Source organism: Petromyzon marinus, chromosome 19 (assembly GCF_048934315.1).
Source record: "Petromyzon marinus isolate PM22_M1 ecotype Great Lakes invasive population chromosome 19, UKy_Petmar_22M1.pri1.0, whole genome shotgun sequence".
Lineage (NCBI taxonomy): Eukaryota > Metazoa > Chordata > Hyperoartia > Petromyzontiformes > Petromyzontidae > Petromyzon > Petromyzon marinus.
The window spans coordinates 717,119-742,934 of record NC_133685.1 but is presented as its reverse complement, the minus strand read 5'-3'; the positions used below and the strand labels follow the sequence as shown (position 1 = coordinate 742,934).

General features: G+C 61.2%; 1 protein-coding gene across 5 annotated transcripts in view; it reads left to right on the top strand.

The window, feature by feature from the left end:
• LOC116943970 (thyroid hormone receptor beta) overlaps positions 1-24,424 on the top strand; it is a 125,395-nt gene extending 100,971 nt beyond the window's left edge. For 4 of the 5 annotated variants that reach the window (XM_076068031.1, XM_076068030.1, XM_076068032.1 and 1 more), the window contains 8 exons: positions 3,119-3,198; positions 9,286-9,612; positions 13,065-13,171; positions 14,067-14,214; positions 21,628-21,833; positions 22,164-22,310; positions 23,096-23,354; positions 23,525-24,424. In XM_076068031.1, coding sequence (XP_075924146.1) covers positions 3,192-3,198; positions 9,286-9,612; positions 13,065-13,171; positions 14,067-14,214; positions 21,628-21,833; positions 22,164-22,310; positions 23,096-23,354; positions 23,525-23,766 — 1,443 coding nt within the window. In that variant the 5' untranslated portion in view covers positions 3,119-3,191 and the 3' untranslated portion in view covers positions 23,767-24,424. The remainder of the gene's footprint in view (positions 1-3,118; positions 3,199-9,285; positions 9,613-13,064; positions 13,172-14,066; positions 14,215-21,627; positions 21,834-22,163; positions 22,311-23,095; positions 23,355-23,524) is intronic. The other variant, XM_076068034.1, reaches the window with a different exon arrangement.
• Positions 24,425-25,816: the final 1,392 nt, after the last annotated feature.

Below are 25,816 nucleotides of genomic sequence, written 5' to 3'. Positions count from 1 at the left end.
GAGTCTCCGCGATTGGCGGAGACGGATCGATGCGTGGCAGCGCCGAGCCACCCGCGTGCCGGCGGCGGAGCGCCGTAAATTGGGACGGAGCGCAACTCGTACGGAACAAGTGGTGAGAGTGATGGCCGAACAAGCGGAGCAGCCACCGAGCCCCATAAATTTTAGTCGGCGGCACTTCCCATGGCGCGCGCGGCCCCGTTCCCCCCGCCGACAGAAATTAGAACCGCGTGCGACGGCGCGCGGGCTCCGATCCACGTGGCGTGAGTGCGTGCGTGAGTGCATGCGCACTGGCAGGATGCTGTTTTGAAGCCCGCTATCCTCCTCTGGCGTTATGCTCTCCCTTCTCTTCTTCAGTAATTTTTGTCCTTTTTATTATTACTACTATTATTTTCACCGCCGCAATTCCGCCCAGCGCTTGCGTCGACACGAGACTAACCCGTTGTGGCAGCTGCTGGCCGTCGGGAAGTGGGATGAAAGACGCCCCATCAGTCCAGCCGCGTCTCTCTCCCCACCCCCCTCCTCCTCGCAGCAGCAGCAGCAGCAGCCGCCCCCTCCACCCTCTCGCTGTGATGATTCCCAGGCGAGGAGACGGGCCGGGCGACGGTGGGGATTGCGAGCCGTGTGTGATGTGGCCGCGTGTCCCGTGGCTTCTCTCCCTTGCGTGCGTCCCAGGCGTCGCTCAGATGGCTGCCCCCGCCCCCCGCGCTCCCCCCCCTTTCCATGTCACTCCGGGCGCTGTGAAGGTGACACGGACGCAAGAAAAAACCCGCACCGCTCACATTTATCTCGTTAAGCTCCTGAGCTGATTGGTTTATCGTGGAGGGGCGCCTCGCGCGCTTTTTTTATTTTTTATTTTGCGTAAAAAAACCGAGATGAGAATGTCACACATTTCATCTGATGGCTGTCGGCCGGCACCGTAAGCGCTTCTCAAGATAAAAGCGAGGAAGGGATGAAAAATCCCGCGTAACGGTGATTAGAATTTTTATCCGGTTTAGAAATATATATTTTTTGGGAACGCGTGCGTCCGCTGGTGCATGTTGCCCGACGCGCGAGCGGGTTAACAACACAAGAATGCGTCTCAAATTGGAACCACGAGACACATTCTTCCCTCCTCTCAACGCTAAATGTGTTTAATGTTTAATGCACTTGAAATGACTCCCAAGTCCGCAAAAAACCAAGACCAATTTCAGCGAGAGATAAAATCATCATTACCATTGTGGCAGATAACGGCCTTCAATAAAAATGAAATGATCCATTTAAAATTCCTGTCTAATCCTGTCATCTAAAAACGGGTGGCCGTGGCGTCGAGGCAGCTCCGGCCGCTTTGCGAGCCCCCCGCCCTCTCCTCCGCGGCCCCCACTCCCGTGTCTCACGTTGACATCTCTTCATGATTTCTGGAGTCTTCGCGGTCGTTGCCGATCGCTCGCTACGACGCGTTCCAGTGACGCAAAGCCGGGCCGAGGCGTGAAATGGACGACAGGACGCGCGGGACCGCGATGGCGTGCGTGCGTAGCCCGGCCCAACCCCCCCCCCCCCCCCCCCGTGTCGGGTTCCGGCGGTCCGGGAAACGTAACCGTGCTGGAGCGGAGCCAGTGTGAGTCTGTACGGTCCGCGGCCTGGCCGGCCTGCCGGCAAGCCTGCCCGCCTGCCCACCCACTCACGAAGGAGAGAGCGAGAGAGAGAGAGGGAGCGGACTATCGAGTGACACTTGCAGCTTTCATGAGCTGCGCTTTCCGTGGAAAAAGTCGGCTGATGGCTAATGATGTTTGGGTGCCAGATCTTCGTCGTAATTAGCCATCCGGCAGGCTGAACCGCACCGATGAGCAGCCCACTGTGGGTTGAGTAATGCGGAGAATATAGTTCGGACCGATCGACACGCGCGCAGCTCCGCAAGCACGCACACACACGCGCGCACACGCACACACGCACACACGCACACACGCGCCCCTTTCCAAGAGTCCTTCACCCCTCCCAACCCCTCTCAAGCCGTCACGGTTTGGTATGCCGGTCGACGAAGGCATTCGTAGAAGTGAGAACAAATCGCACTCAATAAAGACGTTCTCAATCGGATCGTAAAACACACAGACAGACAGGCTCACGCACACGGCGAGATGCACAACGCACACAGACGGACAGACGCACGCAAACACAGCCGCACGCAAAACAAAGACAGTACGAATTGACACACCCACAGAAGCACACACGCGCACAGATAGAGAGATGCACAAGACACACAGACACAAGACACACACACAGACAAGCTTAAGCCCGCAGCAGCAGCAGCGTTGGCATCGTGTTATTTTAAACGTTGTTACAACCTCCCACGTGCCCCGGAGTAACGAGTGCCGGGACTCGCCGTGCGACCTAATGACCCCTGAGGGCTAAATAAAGATTGACACTCGCTGGTGCTCTCTCTCTCTCGTTGCTGCTGCTGCAGCGGCGGTGGCGAGCGGCGGGTTTGTTTTTGATTCACTTCGCTATTTAAAGAACAAACTCCGCGAGCCGTGCAGCCAGCGCCGGCGCACTCGACGCCAGCCCACGCGGCGACCCACGTGGCGACCCACGCGGCGACCCGCATGGTGACCCACGTGGTGACCCACGCGGCGACCCGCGCGGCGACCCGCGTGGCGACCCGCATGGCGACCCGCGTGGCGACCCACGCGGCGACCCGCATGGTGACCCACGTGGCGACCCACGCGGCGACCCGCATGGTGACCCACGCGGTGACCCACGCGGCGACCCGCGCGACGACCCGCGTGGCGACCCGCGTGGCGACCCGCGTGGCGACCCGCGTGGCGACCTGCGCGGCGACCCGCGTGGCGACCCACGTGGCGACCCACGTGGCGACCCACGTACACAAACCCCGTCGACTCGCTCTGCTCCTCCTCTCTCTAGCGACCGGGGCGTGCGGCACCGCCACCGCCCCCGAGCCGACCGCGTCGCTCGAGTGACCTCCGTCGCCGAGATGCGGCGACGCGGCGCGCGCGTCCCCCGGGCTGGGGGGGACGCGCGGGGGCGGGGGGTGGGGGGCGGGGGGTGGGGGGGGCACCGCGAGTCACGGAGGGGCACGAGCGGAGCGGCCGCGCTCTGTGACGAACGGTGGCCGTGTCTCCCGCAGGAATGTCCGAGGGCTGAGGGCGCGCGCCCCGAGATGGCCTTCGTCTTCGTCAGTCCCTCGTGAGCAGCTCCCGATGGCAGGTGAGCGTCACCGCCTCCCCGCCCTCGCACCTCCCGACCCCCGACCCTTCGCTTGGCTCCGCCTCCCCCACCCCCTTTCCCCATGCGCGCGTCGCGTGTCTGCCGGGGTCGCCTAAGAGAAAGACGGAGGTGGAGTTAGGTGGGAGTGGAAGCACGCGTTGGTGGTGCTGCTGCTGCTGCTGCGTTGGCAACGGCGCACAAGCACGTTCAACAAAACAACCCGGCACGTTCGCCGGCAACGGTGGGGCCCGACAAGGAGAAGTGGACAGCAACAACGGCAGCCCTTCCTTCCCCACAGACAGAGAGAGAGACTGGAGCCTAGACCACGGCAGTGAGGGTCGTCGCTGCACTTTGCTCTTTGTTTGTTCATGGGATTAATTATTTTTCCCTTCCGCCTAGAATGTTCTTGTGCATTTTAGGCACCCCACTGATTTCTAATCATCCTCTTGCTTGCTTCTCAACAGATGATTGACTGTTGTCAAAGTGCATTGATATCGGGGGGGAGCAGGCGGAGGCCTTACATCTGGGGGATTGCTGTCTCTGTGGTTATAACAACAACAACAATGGATGGAGTACATTTGGATTGCTCCTGTTGTGGTCAACGACGAATTCCGGTTCGGCTGCTACTGTTGAACTCCATCCCTGTGCTGGGCACCTCAGGAAATACGTTTTGGTATTCGCGTCGCACGACGCTAAAACGAAGGAAGTCGCCGATGCGTTTTGCGGACGGGTGTAGTCTGGCGGTAGGGGGCGCTGTCGCCCTTCGTCATCCCCGCTGAGTGACTTTGATCCTCTCCCGGGCACTCGCGTTGGCCGTCTCGATGTTGAGCGCCCCGTGTCGGGGCCCCGTTGATTCAACCCCCGAGCGCAGGACGAAGCGCACGGCGCCGTCCCGGGATCGCTCTCCGACTTGGCCGGCACCGCGGTAGAAAATCCCGACCACCTGGAATCGAGACTCCGCACGTTCCCCCCAAACCCCCCTCCTCGTGGAGGCGGAATATCAGGTTTGTTAGGGGCGGCGCTGAAAAACGCTTAAAGTGAAACGTGACCCCGGCGCAGCCTAAACATTGTTCCCCTTGGCACCGTTAAAATGAGTGTCATCAACCGGGCTCCCCGCCGACCTTGGAAAGGTAAAATTAGACGCTCGCCGCCGCCGACGCGCGGGCGTGCGGTGGACCTGGTCGAGCGTCGACGAGGATGCCGGTTATTATTTTCCATTTGTTTGTCGCGGCGGGGGGGTGGGGGGGGGGGGAGTGGGGGGGGTTGCGGGGGAGCGGGACGGCTCTCCTCGCGGGCTGCCCTGACACGCCGCGCCCGGCGTGGCGCGGAGCTCTCGAGCGCGGCCCACGAAGGTTTCCGCGTCGAAACGAACGGAAAGGAAATAAGTCGGCGCTCGTCCCTTGAGCGCGAAGCGTGCGGCCCGCGCAGGACGAGTCACGTGACGCCGCGGACGGGCACGCGGTGTGCAATTCACGGCCGCTTGTGTTTACGTAGCGTCGAGATGTGACCACGCATCGAGACGCAAAAATAGCCGACATATTTATTTTATGGAGGCAGTCAGTCATAGGCGTCGTGATTAAAGGAATTCACAACCCAATGGCCCACGACCGTATCACTTTTTCCCGACTATATATATTTAGCAAAACATTCACACATTCCAGGAATCGTACCGTTTTTCCGACGAAGCGCAGGAAGTTACAGATGTCACATGTCAAAGAAGTAAACACTGCTCTTTGCAGTAAAAACGTGGCAACGCTTCTGGGCCATATGAAATAACTGCGACCATCATCAAAGAAGTGGGACCAGCTGTCGGAACAAAGTTTGCGGAGCTATTTACTAAATGTCCTCACAGAAGTGAAATATCTCAGTCGTGGGATGGGTGCCCTCATTCCTGTCTCTGTGTGACTCGGGGCAGATTGAAGCTGCAGCCATCCAGTCGCTTACAATCCCAGGCTTGAATTAAAATATATATATTTTTCTCGTGAGATTTTCAAAAGACACTGACACGACGGGAACAACGACGCGAAGTTCACGTGAAGAGAGCAACGGAGGGGAGTGAGGCACCGGAAGATATTTCGCCATCGGAATCTTCATACTGGAGGAATCCGATGAGCTATGAAGCTCTTTTTCACAGATGTCCAGATGAGCGGGCGCGGTGAGCTTCACAGCGACACCAGAAGGAATTCGCCATGCGGACGAGTGGGCACGGATGTAAAGTGGATGTTGCCGACGGCACGGTGATGGTGACAAGTAGTGGCCAACAGGGAACGGGTTGGGGAAGTGGTGACGGACAACGGCCGCAGAGTTGGGCGAGAGCGAACGTGGCGCTACGGTCGCAAACACGAACCTGTTCAGAGGGTTGGGAGTGATGCTGTGGATAGAGGCAGGTGAGGGTGGTGAGTGAACCCTCGTGACCCTCCACACGCTCCCGGTGATCTGTCACTTAAACCGCCCTCTCGCCAGCGGCAGAAAAATACCGGAAATCGGCCAAACTCCACGGTGCTGCTCATTAGCGGTCTCGTTTAATTGATTTCGGCGAGAGAGGTGGCGTGGGGGTTTGCGCTCGTGGGCCGGCACGCCTGGGCCCTCCAATTAAACCCCGAGCTGTCACACGCACGGGAGACTGACTCGGCCCTGTTTGTCTTGCCCCCCACCACCACCCCACACTCTCACCACCACCACCACCACAACCCCCACACACTCACACCGCCTTCTGCAAACACACACGACACTGCTGCGCCCTCCCCCACCGCCATTACAAGAAGCCGTGAACTTGTTGAGCAACGGACGCCGCGCGGTGGGCGAGCAGCGGCGCGCGAGTCGCCCGTCGGGATGGCGCGGTGCGAGCTCGCACGCGGCACCGCGCGGACGAGACCGCTGGCAGACGCGTAAAACCCCCCCGTCGCGAGCGAGATGCTGGGGGGGGCGGCGAAGCGCGGGGCCCGAGGAGTCGGGCGTCCGTGGCCGTCCTGGCGTCCGTGGCCGTCCTGGCGTCGTGCCCGCAGGGAGCCGGACGGTCGCCCGTCGTGCGGGGACCCCCTCCTCCCCCCCCGCCGCGGCAGCCTAGCGTACGCAGGCCTCAAGGCCGTTTATACGGAGACCTCCAGTCCCTCGTGTGCAGAATACTCGGCCCTGCGTGCGTGCGACCCTCCGTACCCCCCCTACACAGACCCCTCTACCCCCCTACCCTCGGGGTGGGTGGCTCAGCGGGGGAGCGAGCGGCACGCAGTGGGTAGGTGGTGAGTTCAAATCCTTGTTGGGGCTCGGCTCATTGTCTCTCCGGGTCACATGAAATGAGTGGCGCTCGCCAGGGACGTCAACAGCGGTTGTTCTTTGGAGAAATTCACAGCCACCATAGGAATGTGGAATTTCCAGCGCTGGCTCCGCTGGCTTTGACGTATTTTGACAAGATCTTAAAATATCAAAGGACGTAAACTAAAAGATCATAATCTCCAGAATCCTCAAAATAACCATTCTTTACACACGCAATTCTCCCAAGCCCCGATACGTGAAGCCACAGAAACACACAAGAGCCACGCGGCAGTCTCGGAGCGATCGCTGCCGTCTCGCGTAATTCCGTACCGAGGAGACGCCGTCAAACCCCCATTTACGCAATTATTCAACGACAATGGCAATTATTTTAATATATAAATAAAGCGGGAGATTGGAGGGCAGCACACCGTGGTGTCACGCGCTCGTGACGGCAAACACGGCCAAGTGGGAGTTTACAGAACCCTCCCCCTCCGCCTCGTGAGTCCCAGCAGGCAGTCGATGGCGATCGATGCCGCGCTGATTTGAGTGTTACATTTTCATCTTCGCCATCGACAGAGTAAAATAAAAAATCGATGCGGTTCGGCGTGAGCGTGGCGGATCCGCGGGCATCGGTGAAGCGATTAGACCCGCGCGACGCTCGTCACGTCCCAGCGATTTGTCCGCGTGCGCGCGTTTGCCGTTCCCCGCGCGAACCCCGATCGAAGGCCCGCGTCGCCCGCCGGGCCGAGCCTTGATGGCCGCGCCGGCCACCCCCGGGCGATCGCCGCCGTCTGCCGGCGAGGGACGGCACCGCCGCTTGATCTTGCCGAGCTGCAGGGCACGGGGCGAGCGCCGGTACCGGAGCCAAGGCCGTTTGATTCCACACGAGGCCGTTCACGCGGTGGTTGGAGGGGGCGATGTGGGGGATGGCAGCGGAGGAGGAGGGGGAGAGCGCTCGCGAATGGTTAACGTGCGGTGAAGGGAGGGCGGTGGGTGCCGTATGCGGAGGCTTCGACGCCGGTTCTGCCACCGGCTGCCACTGCCGTGTCGGCGTTGGCAGGCCGTGGTAACGACGCCTTCCTTGTCACGGCTCGGCTGTGCTGGCCAAGTCGGATTGGTGGGGGCCCCACATTTTAATCGTCATCAAAACTAATTATCCACCCCACGCATCGGCCAATGGGGGGTTGCTTAATCTTACTTCACGTTGGTCGGTGCATGTTGCTGAAGGTAGGGAGAGGCCTAGGTTAGGCCTGGTTGAGATATTGCTCACCACTGATGTTAGCTGTGGCCAGGAATAAATGGAAGGATGCCGGCTGCATCGTACGGTGCGCTGACCGCTGCTGCTGTTTTGCTCTGTCTTGGGGTGCGACCAAACATTGATTGGCAGTGGATTACAATGACATTTTATTAAAATAACAAAACTAAACAACATTCTCCAGAGATAAAACACTAACTAGCAGAATTATCGATTCTCAAGATGTGAACCATTCAATCTCAAGATGTGAATCTCATTGAGTCTCAAGATGTGAATCTCATTGAGTCTCAATATGTGAATCGAGTCTCAATATGTGAATTATTGAGTCTCAAGATGTGAATATTGAGTCTCAAGGTCATCCATTGAGTCTCAAGATGTGAATCGAGTCTCAAGATGTGAATCATTGAGTCTCAAGATGTGAATATTGAGTCTCAAGGTCATCCATTGAGTCTCAAGATGTGAACATTGAGTCTCAAGATGTGAATCTCATTGAGTCTCAATATGTGAATCATTGAGTCTCAAGATGTAAACATTGAGTCTCAAGATGTGAATCATTGAATCTCAAGATGTGAATATTGAGTCTCAAGGTCATCCATTGAGTCTCAAGATGTGAACATTGAGTCTCAATATGAATGATTGAGTCTCAAGATGTAAACATTGAGTCTCGATATGAATTATTGAGTTTCAAGATGTGAATCTCTTTGAGTCTCAAGATATGAATCTCATTGAGTCTCAAGATGTGACTCATGCTGCAATATCCCGTTGGTTGTGAGGGTGCCAGCACACACAGGCTTGTCGCCGCGAGCAGGCCGCGCGTCCCGGATCTCGGCGCGCAGTGCCGGCAACCGTCCCTGCGGGCCGTGCCGTGCCGCGGTTTCCACGTCCACCACAGCCCTCGCGTGCGACACGCGGTGTGTCCTTAGTTCTCTACTGAGACGGGAATATCGTGAGAGATGACGATGTGGGCCCCGAGGAGGAAGGGCGGCAGGCGTGGGGGTGAGGAGCCTCTCCTGCGGAACAACAACGAGAGAATTCACCGCAGCCCGGGTTCCTGTCGGCAGAACAGAGCGGCCGCTGGCTATGGTTTTGATAATAATAATAGTAGCGGTAGTGCGTGAACCACCGCGACCACCTGAGTTTGATTCCCTGCCACAGGTGACATCGGTGGCAAGTTCTGCTGTTGGGTACGGCGGCCATCTGTTCAGGTGCTCGATGCCAATGTCAAGGTCTGCTTCGGCAGAGAGAGAGTTCGTGGAGGTCTGCTGAGCGCAGTGGTTTTACTGCACGGTCCATAGTGTGGGCTGCACGGCCACACTCGTACGGCTGTGGCCGTGTCCGTGTTTTTCATTTGTGAAGGTGATGTGGTGCACTTCGGCCTGGTGATGTTGGTGGTCCATACCGGTGTCTAAGAGGAGGAGGAGCATTAAATCCAGGAGGGGTGCGATGTTTTTGTGTTGACGTCCGCGGTAGTGGCAAGCGAAGGTGAAGTATGGGCATCCAACACCCCGTGACCGACGAGGCCTCTGGCGACCGGGCCCAGCCGTCGCACTTCATAACCCCCCCCCCCGCTCCGTTTCCAGGCACGAGCGGGACACGCGGCGGCCGGGGGGGCCGGGGACGGGGGGGCGCCGGCTCCCGCTGCAAGCGCGAGCGCCCCCCGAAGCGCCCGGCCGACGACGACGACGAGAGCGACGACCTGCCGGCGGGGGGGGGCGGGGGGGGCGGCGGGGTGGGCGGTGGGGGGGGCGCGACGAGCTGCCCCTCCTTCGCCTCCTCCTCGTCGTCGTCCTGCTCCTCCACGGACGAGCGGCTGCCACCCTTCGCCGCGCCGCTCCTCGCCGGCAGCAGCAGCGGCTGCGAGAGCCCCGGCTCGCCGAGCCGCGGGGAGTCCAGCAAGAAGCTGAAAGGTACGGCTCGCGCGTCCGCCCCGCGGCCCCCCGCGGCCCCCGCCGGGCCTTCTCCCCGGGCCGCCGGTCGTGGCACCGTGCTTGCCGTGCCTCCCAAAGCGACTTCCTGCTCAAATAAGCAGTCGGGTGATCCTCGTTTCCCGTTTACAGCCCTGGAGCTCGTGGTAGCAGTTCTACATTTCTATGGCCAGGGAGGTGTGGGAGGGGTGAATCTATCCATAGCACAACCGTTGTCAGCTTCCCCGCGTTGTGGTGCTCGTAATCCATTTCGCCGCGCGCCGATTAAAGCAAAAATCGCGTCGAATGTTTTTGGGGTGCGGCAGAAGGGCCAAAGACTCCGTGGCGGCCTCCCGCTGGAATCGGTACGGTTGGCACGCGTGGCACGGTGCACGACACGCGGCGTGACGCGCATTTTAACACGGCCATCGATTTATATCTCACCGTGGTGTGGCACTCCGCTCGTAATTAAACCGGCAGCAGCCACATCACCCCGGGGGCGTCCGCGGCTGACGGACGGGCGACGGATAAACGACGGGCGGCGAAACGAGTTTGGGGACCACGGGGGGAGGCGAGAGGAGGTGGGGGAGGGTTGCGGTTTTGGGAGGGCGGCACGTGGCGCCCCCTTGCCGAACCGCGTAGCTTCGGGACCGGTTTCTGTAACCGGGTGCCGCGGCAGGCGGGCGGGCGGGCCGGAGCCTCTCCCGCCGGGAGCGATGCCCTGAACTCCATCTCGCCGGGCGGCGCACGTCACGCTTGGCAGAGCGAATGAATAAGTTAGTAGCTCTCAGCGGCGGGCCGTGGGCTTTCCCGGAATCCGCTTTGCCGTAACCTCTCCCCGCTCGGTGCCACGCCGTCGGCGGCACCGCGAGCCTCGCGGCGGAGCGCGGCCCCCGGCGGCCTCCCCGGATCCAAGCTCCACGTGACCTTGGAGGTCGCTGGCCCCGAGGATCCCGTGGGCGGCGGGGGTGGGGCGTCGCAGCGGCAGGTGTTGGCGGCTGTCCGCGCGAGCGCTGCCTCGCTCGCACTTTGCCAGTGGCTTTCAAAACTTTTTGTAAGCGCGGGTATTGGGTGTAGCGGGTAAGACAATCTTGCCGCGCTTTACGACGATAATAATAAATTCCCTTTTATACAATCGAATAAACCCCAATTAGTGTCGAGGATCCTTTTTGGGGCAGGGCTCATGCTGGATTGTTTTTGCCGGTTATTCCAGATGTTTTTTTCCCCGTACGGATGAAACCAGTTGGCCCAGCACAGGCCCTTTGCCTCCTAGTGGACAACTCAACCTCGGCACAGACGACTCGGCGGGGCGTCTCCCAGCAGACCCCGCCGGAAGAACGCAGCGCGGTCCCACCGGCACCAGCGCCGACGCCGACTCGGCGCGCGGCGGCACGAGTCCGTCGAGCGGCGTGCGTTTAAACACGGCACGCCCACGCGCATCGCTTCAAAGAAAGCCACCGAAATTGGCGGTCGTCCGAGCGTGCCGCGCGCCGGCCCAGAGCGGCCCGCCATTGCCGCGTGATGTCGTCTGTTTGTGCAAGTTTCAGCAGAACCGCGCCGCTTTGTTTGCCGTCCCCGGGCGAGTTTGGTTCTCGGCGTGACCCCGGTCCCCGCGCGGGCGAGCGCTCCGTGTCGTCCCCGTGGGACGGCTCGCAGCTGGGCCTCGCCGCACGGGCCGTTGGCGTAATTGGGTACCGCCCGTCCGTCGCCATGCGACCCGGCAGGGTTTGATCCACGAGGCCACCCACTCGGCCGACTCGGATCCGGAGTCTCGTCTCCCCACGGGGGGCAGCCGCTGGGAGCAGCCGGGGAATCCGAATTCATTCCTCAGCAAAGTTTTCTGAGTTTCCTTTGTCGCTTTCATGGTGGGGCGGGTGGGAAAAAAATTATTAAAATTGTAATAACAATAATTACTGCTCGAATGGCAAGCAGAATTATTCCGAGCGCCCGTGCCAGAATTTTTATTTCCTGACCGGCGAATGCCGCGAAAAACTAAAAACAACAGTGTTTTTAGCGGAGTGTGTTCGATGCCGGAGAGTTGCACTGAGGATTCCGCGTTTTTATTGGGGCGCCGGCATGGCGGATGCCAGCCAAGACTCGCGTTGGCACGTTAGCGCCGCTGACGTCGTCACACCGCGGCACCGCCGTCGCTGACGTCGTCACCGCTTCCCGTCGTCACACGCCGCTCTGTCGGCGATCGACGCCGCGCGGCCTTTAAATCTCGGCACGACGCGTCGACGTAACGGCTCGAGAATCGTTCGGCGCCCGCGAGCGGCAGAGGGCACCGTCTCTCGGCACGGGGTCACCCGAGTTCTCCCGCGCCGACTCCGCCGCCGGCGCTCCGCTCGCGTTGGCCGCGTCCCGTGCACCCCTCCCCACTCCCGTCCGCACCCAGACCGTGCTTCCGCGGAGCGCGGTTGGCAGTCGCCGCGCTTGGAGGCCGCCCAAGCCGTGAGCTGCGCCGATCCCCGCAGCAGGCACGGGCTGCCCCGCTTGGCAGCGAGCGCCTCGAGCGCTGGCTGGGTCACCGCCACCCGCTACCGCCCCCCTCCGCCGCCCCCTTCCAGCCCGGAGCTCTTTCAAAAGCTGTTTTTCGTCAGGCGTAGATTTCGTGAATAGATAATGTTTTTGGGGGCTTTCAGTTTCTCTTCAGGTTGTTGCCAATTTGCGATCTCTGCTGCCGCGTGCAGCGGCTCGGTCCGTGCCATCGGTCCCCAGCCCCCCCCCGTTTCCTCTCCCCTTGTCCCCCACCCACGTCCTCCCGCCACCCCCACGCAGTACAGCGAGAAATGTCAAAACGATATCTAAAATGCCTCGTGTCGTCTCGGCATTCAAGTCCAACTGTTGTGGTTGTCATTGACTGCATTGTTTAACGCACGGTGCACGCGCGCGCTATGAATGTGCGTTGTGTGTGCCTGCGTGCAGCGGCGGCCCACGCTGCCCCTTCCCCGTTCCCCCCCCCCCCCCACCGGGGCGCAGGGGGGGAACAGCCAGCGTGGTGCGGCGCTGGGAATCGCGCCACGCTGCGTCAGACCGGTTCGGCCGTCACCCCCTCAAAATACAACCCCACCCCCCTCTCCGGATGCGAGCGCCGACGTGCCGTTCAAACGCTCGCGCCAGCGGGACTCTTATTCTGTTACTCGGCCGCAGCGCTGTCACGAGCCGTCCGGCGGGGGGGGGCGCGAGGGGCCAACTCGGCCCACGCAGCTCGCCACTCGGCGTGATTGAGCGCACGCGCGCAAATGCGCACCGTGCGTGTCAAAGTGCGCGTGTGTGCACGTGGAAAAGGATGTCTGAACCACTCCTGAGCCCCTCCCCTAGGTCGACTTGGCCTTAAATGGCGCAAACCCCTGGCGGGACCACCAACCCTTTAGGCGCTCGCTGATCGCACTGGTCACCGACAGTCTTTGTAAACGGCCACCCGGGGGGGGTCTGTGTGTGCGCATGCGTTCCAGCAGGAGGCTACATCCCCAGCTACCTGGAGAAGGATGAGCCGTGCGTGGTGTGCGGGGACAAGGCCACGGGCTACCACTACCGCTGCATCACCTGTGAGGGCTGCAAGGTGATTCCCATAGGTGCCGTCCAGGCTGCCCGCCGCCGGCTCGCCCGCTCGCTCGCCCGTTCGCTCGCACGCTCGCTCACCCTCTTGGTCGTCCGCCCCCTCACTCTCTCGTTCACTCGCCCACCCGCTCACCCAATTGCCTGCCTGCTCAACTCACCCACCCACTCGCTCCCCCCCACAGTTGTATAGACAGGAAGAGGCAAATGTAATTCACCACCGCCGCCGCACAAATGGATAAATTAAACAGCATCGGGCGTTTCTCGGTAACGCGGTCGAGCAGCACTTTTGAGAAAGGCATTCATCTGCATTATGGTGCCCATGAAGGTGCTCTTTGTTTCTCAAAAAAAACAACAACGGCGATTGAGCCAAAAGCTTCTGCAGATCTCGCTCGGCCTGGAGCTCATTCCTGCGCGCAGGCCGGCGTGCTCGGGCTGAGTGACACCGCGCCGCTTGCTCCCCGGCCCCGTGCCGGGCCGCGGTCCACCGAGAGCTGCCCGTGCTCAATTTAATTTGAGGCCAAATTGATTTTGACTGCGGGGCCTCGCAGCCTCGCGGGGCTCGGGACGGGGGGGGGGGGGCGGAGGGGGTGGCCGCCGCCGTCCCCGACGCGCCGGCGCCGGGCTCGGGGCGGGGGAGTGGGCGGGCACCGGGCCGCGGTGCCGAGCCGTGGTTTGAGTCATCGATTACTCGAATCATCGGATAAACAATATATTGAGGGGGTGAAAAAACTCTCGCCTCTGTTCCCATGCGTGCCGTTGGAGGGGAGGTGACGCGGGGAGCTCGGTGGCGCCGGCGTCGCGCTGGGCAGAATCGCTTCCTCTCCCGTGCTGCTATCGGTGATGCCGTCGCCAGCCATTCACTTCCGGCGTGTCTCTCCGTCCGTCTGTCCATCCAGGGGTTTTTCCGGCGCACGATCCAGAAGAAGCTGCACCCGTCGTACGCCTGCAAGTTCGGCGGCCGCTGCGCCGTGGACCGGGTGACTCGCAACCAGTGCCAGGAGTGCCGCTTCCGCAAGTGCTTGGCTGCCGGGATGGCGGCCGACTGTGAGTGTTACGGGCGGTGGGCAAAGCGGACGGGTGGGATAGGATAGCGCGTGTGTATCTGTCTGTGTGTGTGTCTGTTTCTGTGTTGGCACAGTAGGGGGCACAGGTGGTGCATCGGCCAGTCATCTCAGTCAGTCGACCCGTGGCACCCGGGTCTGTCCCGTAACCTCCTGCCAGCGGGCGTTCGACACCTCGCGTAGCCTTAACGTGCACATAGCCTGGCACAAGCTTAGTGGCGAATGGCGGTTGTTGTTGTTGTTGTTTCTGTGTGGGTTGACTGACAGACTGTGGTGTTACAGGTTGACTGATCGTCAACATGTAAAACCGCGGTCCGTCCCATGACCTCCTGTCACCTTGGTCTGTATTTTGACCTCCTACAGCGAGTCACATGGCCTGGCTAGGTACACTTATAGTGTTTTGGTTGCACCATTACCGCTCGATGGCCTGGTAGGTAGTGCACTGCGCTACGAACCTGGTTGCCCGGGTTCAATTCCTGGCCATGGATGGCATTCAGGGATGATTATCTGAATCAATCAATGGAACTTCCCAAGGTCAACCAAGCCTGAAATGAGTACCTGCTGTCGTGTGTAAGCATCAGCACCGGGGAGAGACAAAGGTGGCCGGACGTACGCTACGCCAGCCTTAATAGGAGGCTATGCGGGGATTGGGGGGGACCTTTGTGTGTGAGAGAGAGAGAGAGAGGCATTACAGAGAGATCCCATTCCCGTAATGATTTAAGCGCGATGATTGAAAATGCCCTCCAGCTCTCGCCTGGTTACGATCGTCGGGAATCGCGTTGGGGGTGGCGGTGGGGGTGGTTGCTGAGGTTGGGTGGTGGGGGTGGGGGGCGGCCGCAGAGTGAACTCGGGACGGCCGTGACGAGCGGCGTGGGTTGGTGTGGCGGCGCGCTCTGGTCACTGGGACGCGGCATGACCCCGGCTCCCGGCATTCCCTCTCCCCCGCGAGACAAATGGGCTGCACGGGAAAGGGAAGGGAGCTTTTATTGCTACCGATTGAAATGCATGAATTCAGCCTTGCATGTAATGTGCCCTTCAGACTTCCCTTAACGAATGACAGATGTTCCCATATCGTTTTTTTTTTTCCAAACGATCAATTCCTCCCTCTCACGTGGCCAAATTAAACCCGAAATTTATCAAGCGGCCGGTCAGAACTCGCCAAAACCACGGCCGGCGCGGTGAATTTGTGCCGATATTTCATGTGCCGCTGCCACCGTCGTCGTCGTCCTCGCCCGCCCACGCCGCTCGACGCGTTCCGCCCGTTTCTCCTCCTCCCGACGGCGACGCGACAACAAATCAACGCGTGAGGGCCGCATCGCCCGCACCGCCCCCTCGCTCTCCACGCGGGGAGGAGGAGAGGGGGCCCGGGTGTCTGCAGAATCATAATCAGAATATTTGTTTATACTGCCGGAAGAATCCAATGAGCTATTGAGCTCTTTTTCATAGATGTCCAGTTGGGGCGGGTATGAGCGTTACTTCAACAAACAGTCCAAAAACATGGTCGTAGTGCACAGTACAACAAATCACCCAAACACATACAAATAAACTAAACCATCCCCGTCCTACCAGGCAAAGGCCACTGAGGTGTTCACTTTCAGAAGCCACCTGGCCAGAAATGACAGCTCAACAAAGTGGCCCATCATTTGGACATTTATAGCACCAAAATAATCTCAATAGTATTAATGGACGTTTCTAAATGTGGACGGAAAACCGAAGGAGAAAAAATCCACGCGACCACGGGGAGAGAGACAGCAGGGTCGGGATCGAACCCACAACCTCCTGCATGCCGCCCACCGCGAACCTCCAGCCCCCCGTCACACTTCGCCGCCCCCCCCCCCCCAGCAGCACCGCCCTCCTGTGGCTTTTACCCAGAGGGAATGGAGGCCCCCCCCCGGTTTGTTTGAGCGAGCAGAGGGAGCGGAGGGTGCAGGCCAGGGGACCGCCGCTCGCCGCGTCCGTTTACGCTTCGTCTCTCCGCGCCCCGGCCGCAGCGCGGACGAATTAATGCGAGTTTTACCAAAAAAATAAAGAACTAAAGAGCCACAGCCCTCTCTCTCTCTCGTTTTCTCCGCTCTTCTCTCTAAAAGAGAAGCGAAGCTCCCTTCCGCTGCCCGCGCGTAAATCATTGGCACCTGGCGGAGGGCGCGGCGCGGGGGGGAGCCGGGCTGAGCCGGCTCTGCGGGGGATCGCGAGAGGGGACGCGGGAGAGATTGCGTGCGACCTCGTGGAGGGGAGCGGGGGGGGGGGTAGCAGGGGTGAGGTGAAGAGCGACGGAGAGACAGGAGAGAGGGAGCGTGGAGGAGAGGGGGCGGCGGGAGAGGTCAGAGCGCAGGTGACGCGGCGTGCCGCGGGGGAGCGAAAGCGGGACGGCCCGACCGACAGAGGGGCCGACGTCGAGGGCGGTGCGGGGGGCGGGGGGTTGGAGTGGGAGAGGGCAGCACAGGTGAGAGGGCAGCAGCAGCGGCCGGGGGGCAGCAGAGGAGAGTGCGGCGCCGCCCCCGCGCTCCCCCCGTCGCCCCGATCTCTCTCCCGATGGCCGATCCTCACCAGCTGCGGCCGCTCGGCACAGCTGCCGCCGAAACCCTATCCTCCGTGCCGCGCGGCAGCCCGGCCTCCTCGAGCCGCCCGACATCCACCCTAATAAGTCCCGAATGCACCGCGAGTCTGCCTCAATTATCTTTTGTTTCGCATCTATTTTGGCAGCGCGGAGGTTGGGGTGGTGGTGGGGAGGGTGGGTCTGGCGGTCGCGGGTCGCCTGAGCTCCGTGCTCACCGAGAGAAATGTGGACGAAACGTGCGCTCGTTCCACTCGGCTAGCACCCCTCCACCGCCGGCCCCCTCCCCCACCTCAAACCGGGCCCCGTTGTTGGCCACTCGATTCGTGGTATTTTGCGTCTTTCTAAAGTTCAATGAGCGGCGAGCAGGTTTTATTAATATTGCGCGAGACACGGCGGCCATCCTCGCGGTCGGTCTGGCTTACGAGCGCGGCCTCAGTCGACGCGGACTCGCGAGGTGGAGTCGGTTTTGATTTCAGTCGCGCTGTATTTTATTTCTCCTCCTTCTCGAGCCCCACCGTCCAACCCGACGCACGGATTCGGCTCGGACGGCGGGGCCCTCGTAGCCGCGAGCGCCCCGCTTTTACGCATGGGGTGGGGAGCCCGTGTGGGAGACGTGGGCGGCTGATGGAGCGGAGGCCACTCCAGAACTCGGCTTAATCATCGACCAAAATTTCCGCGCGGACGCCTCGTCCGCAGACCCCCAACATGAACGTAAACAACGAAGGCCGCTGTTAAATGAAGATCGGCAGCAACTTGGGGAAACCTTGCCCGTCCTCGCCACCTCGTTGTCACACGGCGGCCATCATCACCGCTGTGGTGGTCGTCGTCGTCGTCGTCGTCGTCAGTGACCTCTGCCTTGGCGTCAGCGGCGTCATCTCGGTTTCCTATTGGCTCGGCATGATCATCGTTACCGTTAATGCAAGTAATGGATATTGCTTTAAAAGAGTCCATGTGCTCTGTTTAACGAGCTGAGTTCATTTTCAGATGAATCCTCTCCTTTGCAAGGGAGACCAGGGTCACTGCAGTTGCACGGGGGCAGTTTTGCTCATTGAAATGTAGTGTTGAGTAATATTACAATTTGAGAGTTGGGCCTTGACATCAGCGAATAGCATGCATTATGATATTACCCAACCAGCCATCACCCAACCCAGCAATTCATCTGTCCTGGCATCTCTCCAGTCACCCATCCACGCATCCAACAACCATCCATCCACCCCCGCACTCACTCGGCCACGCATCCTCCGAACGAACCAACCATTCATCTAGCCACCAATGCAACCAGCCAGTCACTGACCCAGTCACCCATCCAACAAGCCACCCACTCACCAAGCCACTGATCCACTCAGCCACCCTCCAGCAAACCATCTACCCACTCACTCAGCCGGTCAAGCTTCCACCCATCCAACCAGCGATCCATCCACCCAGCCACTCACCCAGACCCCCAGCCACTCACCCAGCCACCCGCTAGTCAATCATTTCAGCCACCGGTCTATCCAGCCACCTACTCAGCCACTCGCCCAAGCTACCAACTGCACAGCAACCAATCTTCCTAGCCGCACACCAAGCCACTCGCCCCAGGCAGCTCGCCATCCGTTCATCCACGCAACGCAGCCGTGCAACCCACCACCCAGTCTGGGCCCAGCCGAAGGTCGCCCTGCGGCCGTGCGGGCCGTTGCGTGGTTTGCTTCGCCGGCAGTCCGCTTTGCCCAGGCTCTACCGCCATCACCGCAACCCCCGTGCCGCGTGGCGGCGGTTGGACTTGGCGGCGGTGGACTTGGCGGCGGAGGCAGAGGTTGTTGGCGCCGATCGGCGGTGCGAGCCGGGTCATGTGAGGCCTGCTTGGCACGGACTCGCGGGCGGCCGCGCCCGCCAACGTCGCACCGCAGCCGCCAAGATCCTCCTGTGGGAAACGCTGCGCTGAATCGGATTAATTCAATATTTGCGGAGTTAGAACTACCAACGTGAAAATTATTATTTTCATAAAAAATTTCTGCTCGGAAGCGTTCAGGAAACAATTTACGGAATATTTGCTTCGTTAATCGCGTAAATATTTTTGGAGCTGCAGATTCGATCGTGCGAGGCGAGTAGCCGATGTGACCGCTGTTGTTTGACAGCGAGTGCAGTAACTCCATCGCCTCGGCTCCTCGGGAGGGGAGGGCGGTGGGCCCTGCGTAGGCACGGTACGGCGAGTTCACTGGGTTCACACTTATACAGGCAGTTTTATTATTATATTATTAAAACGAATGCTGCAAAAAAATTGTAACCGCAAGTTCTTTGTAACCGAAGTTGTTGGGGTGGACTGGATGTGCCGTGCCTCGCTCGTGCTGCCGTGTTTCCCAGCATCGTCTTGGCGACGCCGGTCTCATCGCCGCAGCGACACTGACCTGATCGTCAAGGTGACGCTGGTCCCATCACGCCCATTTCCATTAGAGTCACTCGGCGGTCAGTGCCACGTGGACATTATTACGCAACACCGGAGCGTGCGTCACGACTTGTCGGTGTCATCTTGAGTGCGACAATTTTGTTTCGTGATTGCGTTTACTTATACGCGCACGCACGCATCGTGTTATTTGTTGCTAATGAGGAGGGCTTCTCGGCTCTTGCTGCGCGAGCTCCGGGACGATTATCCAGCGCACCCGAGGGAACCCCTCTGTCCCGTCCCGCCGCGGCCATTGGTCGCCCGTCGCTCCGCGTGACGACGTGTGCGCCGGGGGGCGCCGCGGCACCGTCGTTTTTTCCGTATTTTTATCCGAAAGCGGCGGCGCGGGAGCCGCGTTGGCCGGAGGCGGCGTGCGCCCTCGGCCGCCGCGCGAGTCGAGCGGTTCACGCAGACGCGGCGCGCGCACAGAGGGCGGCGTCCCGTCGCCACGTAGACGTGAGAGGGGCACGGAAGCGCTTGGCAATCGGGGAGGATTGGGAGGAGCGGCTAGGGGGAGCGGGAGCATGGAGGGGGAGGGAATGGGGGGGGGGGGGGTTCCATCGTCGTCGTTGGCAGCCGCGCAACAATCCGCCGAACGAGACGATTTCGAGCGGGCCGTGTGCCGGCCGTGGTCTCCGTGACCGGCAGGTTGGCGTCGTCGCGGTTTTCGCTTCTCCTTTTTAACGTCGTTGGTGGTGGCGCGCGGCGCGGCCCCCGTCGGCCCCACGCGTCGAGCCGCCCGCCGCCAAGAGACAGACCGCGGCCGCTCGCCGTCGGTTCGCGTCGCAGGGTGGCACGGCTCATGCCTCCCGAGGGTCCGGCGGTGCCACCGAACCCCCGACAGAAGAACACGGAATCACACGTTGAGACGCGGGGCGAACGTGACGGCTGAAAAGAGCGCCCAGCCGGTGACCTGTGAATGTCCCTGCGCAGGAAGTCTGACCGTAGGGTTTCATAAAGAAGCATTTTATGGAACTGTATTTCAAGTCCCATTAACCAAGCAGTGTCAGAGTGATATAAAACAGACCCAAACAGCGAATGTATTTTTTCCCAGTGAGGAAGGGAATGGGCCCTGCAGACGTCCGCTAGATTTAGAATACAATTTTGGCCCATTTAACCGCATTTTTTTCTATTCAATCCCCCCTCACCCCCCCCCCCTTCATTTTTCCAGACGCAGAATTTTGAAATTCCATTCATTTTAGCAAAGCTGCAGTTTAACCCCTTCCCTCGCCCTGGTGCAGCTTCAATCTCCTAATCCTCAGCGGTGGTGGTGGCGGTAGCGTCGGTGGTGATGGCAGTGCTGGTGGCGGTGCCGGTGGTGGCGATGCCGGTGATGGCGGTGGCCGTAGTAGCGGGGGTGGCGGTAGTGAACCACGTGCTCGCTCGATGCACGCACGTGGTTCTGGCGGTGTGCGCGAGCGTTTGTGCGCCGGCGCTCGCGCCGTCCACCCTCGCCCGCGGGTTCCCTCGCTCACGCGGCGCCCGCGTCGACTCCGCGGGGAAACACCATCGGGACGTCAAGCGGCGGCGCGGAGCGACGCCGCCCCTCGCCACGGCCTCGGGGCGCCACCCGCTGGCCGAGCGCCCTCACGACGCCGTCTCCGGCATTGCGTGCGAGATCTACCCGGCTCGGAGCCGTCGTGACCGACGCTCGCGCCGCTGCTGGGCGAAGGTGTCACCACCTCGTTGCCATGCCGGTCATGGGGGTCGTTACGGTTGTTGTTGTTGGGCGATCTGTCCGGGTGAGAGCATGCGTCTGTGACCTTTCATGTCGCGGTTGCGTTGATGGGAAGATCAGAGTGGTGGTTTCACCGCCTCCCGTGGGAAGAGAAGTCCTCTTCTCCTACTTCCGCCATCAGTCTCCTTGGCACGGCTCCCTCGGCGGCACCCTGCTCTCCAATTTGCTTCCTCCCTCTGTATAAATCCTCCCGCTGTCTTTCCATTTCTTCATCCATTCTCCGTGTTTATCTCAACGTCTTTCTTTTTTCGCGCGTGGTTTTTGCGCAAATGTTCTCCTGGCCGCGCTGTCGGCGACGCGTCACGAGTGACCTCTGATCCGCCTGCTCGAGGGGTGCACTTGATCACATCTGCTCCGAATCTGAGAGTAATGTTGGGAGCGTGACAGGGAAACCGATATTTCCGTGAGCTCCTAACCCGAGCCGCCCGCTGCGTGTTCGAGTTGTGCCGCGTGCCGTTGGGCGCGGCGTCCGGTACTTCGCTGCTCGTGCCGAGAGCTTCCAATTCGGTTCCTGGAGAAACTCCCAGCGCGTGGATCGAAACGCCGGAAGTGGCGTCGCAAAACACGCAGCGGTGCGACCCGAAACCACCGTGGGAGAGCCACGTTAACGACCCTTACGTCTCCTCATCCCTGGCCCTCTACTCCAACCGCCTTGACCCCGGGCCCCCTGACCTCCGCTCAGTGGTGCTGGACGAGAGCAAGCGGCAGGCGAAGCGCCGTCTCATCGCCGACAACCGCGAGCGCCGGCGGCAGGAGGAGCTGCAGCGGAGCCTGAAGGAGCGACCGGAACCAAGCGACGAGGAGTGGGACCTCATCCGCGTCGTCACCGACGCTCACCGTGCCACCAACGCGCAGGGCAGCACCTGGAAGCAGCACCGCAAGTTCATGGTGCGTGCGTGCACGTGTTTACGTGTGTACATGTGTGCGTGTGTGCGTGCACGGTGCTGAGCACAGGGCCCAAAAGCCCAAAGTGCAAATCGGCCAGCAACAAACAGCACTATTAAAGTTGCAATAGATGAGAGTCGTGCGTACATGCGACATGCGTGTGTGCGCATACACGTGCGCACGTGTGTGCACGTGTACATTTACGCGTGTTCGTGTACATGCGGATGCGTGCGTACTGTACTCGGGTTTACATGTGTCGGCGTGCATTCCTGTGTGCACACGTACGTGTGCTTGCGTCCGATCGTGCGCGATGCCTGGGCGTGTGCGTGCCAGTCGGAGGACATCGGCCATGGCTCGGTGATCTCGAGTCGTGATGGAGACAAGGTGGACCTGCAGGCGTTCGGCCACTTCACCCGCATCATCACGCCCGCCATCACCCGCGTGGTCGATTTTGCCAAGAAGCTACCCATGTTCACGGAGGTGAGGGCTGCCTCACCCACCCGCTCGCTCAGCCACTCGCTCGCCCACCTGCTCGCTCACGCGCTCACCCACCCCCTCGCTCACCCACTCGCTCGCCTACCCACCCGCTCGCTCACCCACTCGCCCGCCCACCCACCTGCTCACCCACCCACTGGCTCTCCCACCCGCTCGCTCGCCCACTCACCCACTCGCTCGCTCGCCCACCCACCCGCTCGCCCACCCACTCGCTCGCCCACCCACTCGCTCGCCCACCCACTCGCTCGCCCGCCCACTCGCTCGTTCGCCCTCCCACTCGCCCACCCACTCGCTCGCCCGCCCACTCGCTCGCCCGCCCACTCGCTCGCCCGCCCACTTGCTCGCTCGCCCGCCCACTCGCTCGCTCACCCACTCGCTCACCCGCCCACCCACCCGCTCGCTCACCCACTCACCCACTTGCTCGCTCGCCCACCCACCCGCTCGCTCACCCACTCGCTCGCTTGCTCGCTCGCTCGCCCACCCACCCGCTCGCTCGCCCACCCACCCGCTCGCTCACACACTCGCTGACCCACTCGCCTGATTGCTCACTCGGTCACACTCCTCCACCCACCCATTCATTCCTCCACCCATCCACTCACTCTTTCACCCACTTACGCCTCTACCCACCCACTTACCAGCTCGCCCACACGTTCACTCACTCCGCCACACAGCCAAGCACCAACTCATTCATCCACATCCACCTACTCATTCATTCGTGCATTCACTCCTCCACCCGCTGACCCGCCGGCAATGCCCGCTCGCCGTCTCAGCTGCCGTGCGAGGACCAGATCGTGCTGCTCAAGGGCTGCTGCATGGAGATCATGTCGCTCCGCGCGGCCGTGCGCTACGAGTTTGAGAGCGACACGCTCACGCTCAACGGGGAGGTGGCCGTGAAGCGCGAGCAGCTCAAGAACGGCGGCCTGGGCGTCGTATCGGACGCCATCTTTGAGCTGGGCCGCTCGCTCGCCGCGTTCGAGCTCGACGACTCGGAAGTGGCGCTGCTGCAGGCCATCCTGCTCATGTCCTCCGGTACGCTCGCCGCACCCGCGCACCGCGTCCGCTCGCCGCACCCGCGCACCGCGCCCGCTCGCCGCGCCCGCGCCAATCCGTGGTCTACGACCGCACCAATGGGATCCGGACGGCTCGCTCGACGCTGACTCGCGTCCCCGACACCGCGTGTCCCCCCGCCCACACGGTAGACCGTCCGGGCCTGGTGAGCGTGGACAAGGTGGAGAAGATGCAGGAGACCTACCTGCTCGCCTTCGAGCACTACGTCAACCACCGCAAGCACGCCATGCGCTTCTTCTGGCCCAAGCTGCTCATGAAGGTCACCGACCTGCGCCTCATCGGTGCCTGCCACTCCAGCCGCATCCTGCACATGAAGGTCACCTGCCCCTCCGAGCTCTTCCCGCCACTCTTCCTCGAGGTGTTTGAGGACTGACGGAGCCACGGAACCCGGGGGTGGGGGGGGGGCTAGCGGGACGGAGCGGCCGGCGTGGGCGGCGCCGTCGCCGGGAAACCCCGGAGAGGAGCGCGAGGCCGCGAAGAACGAGCGAGCGATCGGTCTCGAGAGATGGGGCGCCGGCGGTTCTGAGCACCGCCACGCCCGGCTGCTTGCGGCCGGCAGAGAGCCACCCGGCGCGTGACCGGCTCGCCGCTCCGCGGACACTGAAGCCGCTTCCCCGCCTTCCCCGAACGGGCCTGCACTTAAACGAGACGACTCCTACCGTCCACTTCACGGCACTTCGTCCGACTCTAAGTATTTGCCGGGAACCGGCAGCGACGACGCCCGGGTGCGGCCTCCCGAGGGCGTGGCGTGTTTCATTTCTCTTAGTCGGACGGCCACGGCGCGTCGCTCCGTCCCCTCGGGAAGCTCCTCGCTTCCCCCGTGCCGGACCGCTCGGTCGGCCGGCTGGCCGAGCCGATGGCCCCTCGACGCCACGGCCCGCCGAGGCCCTCGCCGCGGCTGCCGCGCTCAAAGGAATGCCGAGGAGGTACAGTGACGCTCGCCCGAAGGCGATGTACAAAGTGACGAACTGGGTGCGTGGTGTCCTGATGTGTTACAGTTCTCGGACCAATTAAACCAAGTTTATTTCTTAGTCCGCGTTTTTTTATTGTTATTATTGTTACTATTGTTGTTACGTCTCCACTGAAAGTCTTTAAAAAAGCAATGTGACGACATTCATTATTTTCCTCCAGGCGGCAGCGGCCGCCGCCGCGACCCGCCGTGCGTGTAGCAGCAGTATTGGCAGCGTCCTCACATCGGCCAAGCACGGCCTCGAGGTTTTCCGGACAATAAATCCCGGGAGTGATTTTTTTTTAAAGACACCGATGCCTTTTAAAAAGTAAATAACTCGTGTAACTACCGAGGGAGGGGGCGGCGCTCGCGGCCCCAGGGGACGCGCGGGCGCCATCCCTCCGCGGTGGTGCGTTTTTAAGAGGCTTCTGTGTCCGGTGAACCGGGGCCGACACGCCACCCCGCGGGGTTCACCCCCTCTCCGGAGCGCAGCATCAACAACTCGTAATTTATACCGCAGACTTTGTACCCGTGTGGTGTTTTTCGTGTAAGCCACCCCCCCCCCCTTTTCTTATTTAATATTCGCGTATTTAGTTGTTGTTGTTCTCCATTCGTCTGTTCGTCGAAACTTTCAAAACCACACAAACAGTGCCTTGCATTTCAAGGCACGTTCCGGAGCGCGCCGGAGCCCGGCACGGCGCCGTCACCGCGGCGGCGGCGCTCCTCCGCCGGCACGACCGGCGCACGTCGCCCCGCTGTAAATAGTAGCGCCACTCCGCGAGGAGTCTCTCGTGCGCCACGCGTTGTTCCGTTCCCTTCGCCCGCCACCCCCCGTGCCCACCCCCCGTGCCCACCCCCCGTGCCCACCCCCCGTGCCCACCCCCCGTGCCCACCCCCCGTGCCCACCCCCCGTGCCACCCCCCGTGCCCACCCCCCGTGCCCACCCCCCGTGCCACCCCCCGTGCCCACCCCTCGTGCCCACCCCCCGTGCCACCCCCCGTGCCACCCCCCGTGCCCACCCCCCGTGCCACCCCCCGTGCCCACCCCCCGTGCCCGCCCCCCGTGCCGCGGTGGGCAAGGGGCCCTGTGCGGGCGCCACCGTCGCCAGGCCTGGCCCGCGTATTCATCGTCAATAATTAAAGTGTAGCTACAGCAGCGAGAGTAATAAACAAAACGACAAAACTAATCTGAATGATACTGTAATATAAACGAGACGAGCCGCATGTGATGCTGGTGCTGCGATGAGAAAGAGAAAGGAGGAAGCCACGAGTAGGAAAGGAATATTAAATGAAAGCTCTGAGGCCTGCGTTTTTCACGAACTGTAAACCCTTTAAGTTTTCATAACTCGTGCGCTCATCCGACAAGAGCCCATCGTCATCTCCTCTCGACGGTTATGGTGGCCGTTGTTCTCGTTGCTTTGGGTTGTGTGTCGGGTTTGGTTGTTTTCCTCCACCAGGAGCGACCTGTTGCCAGG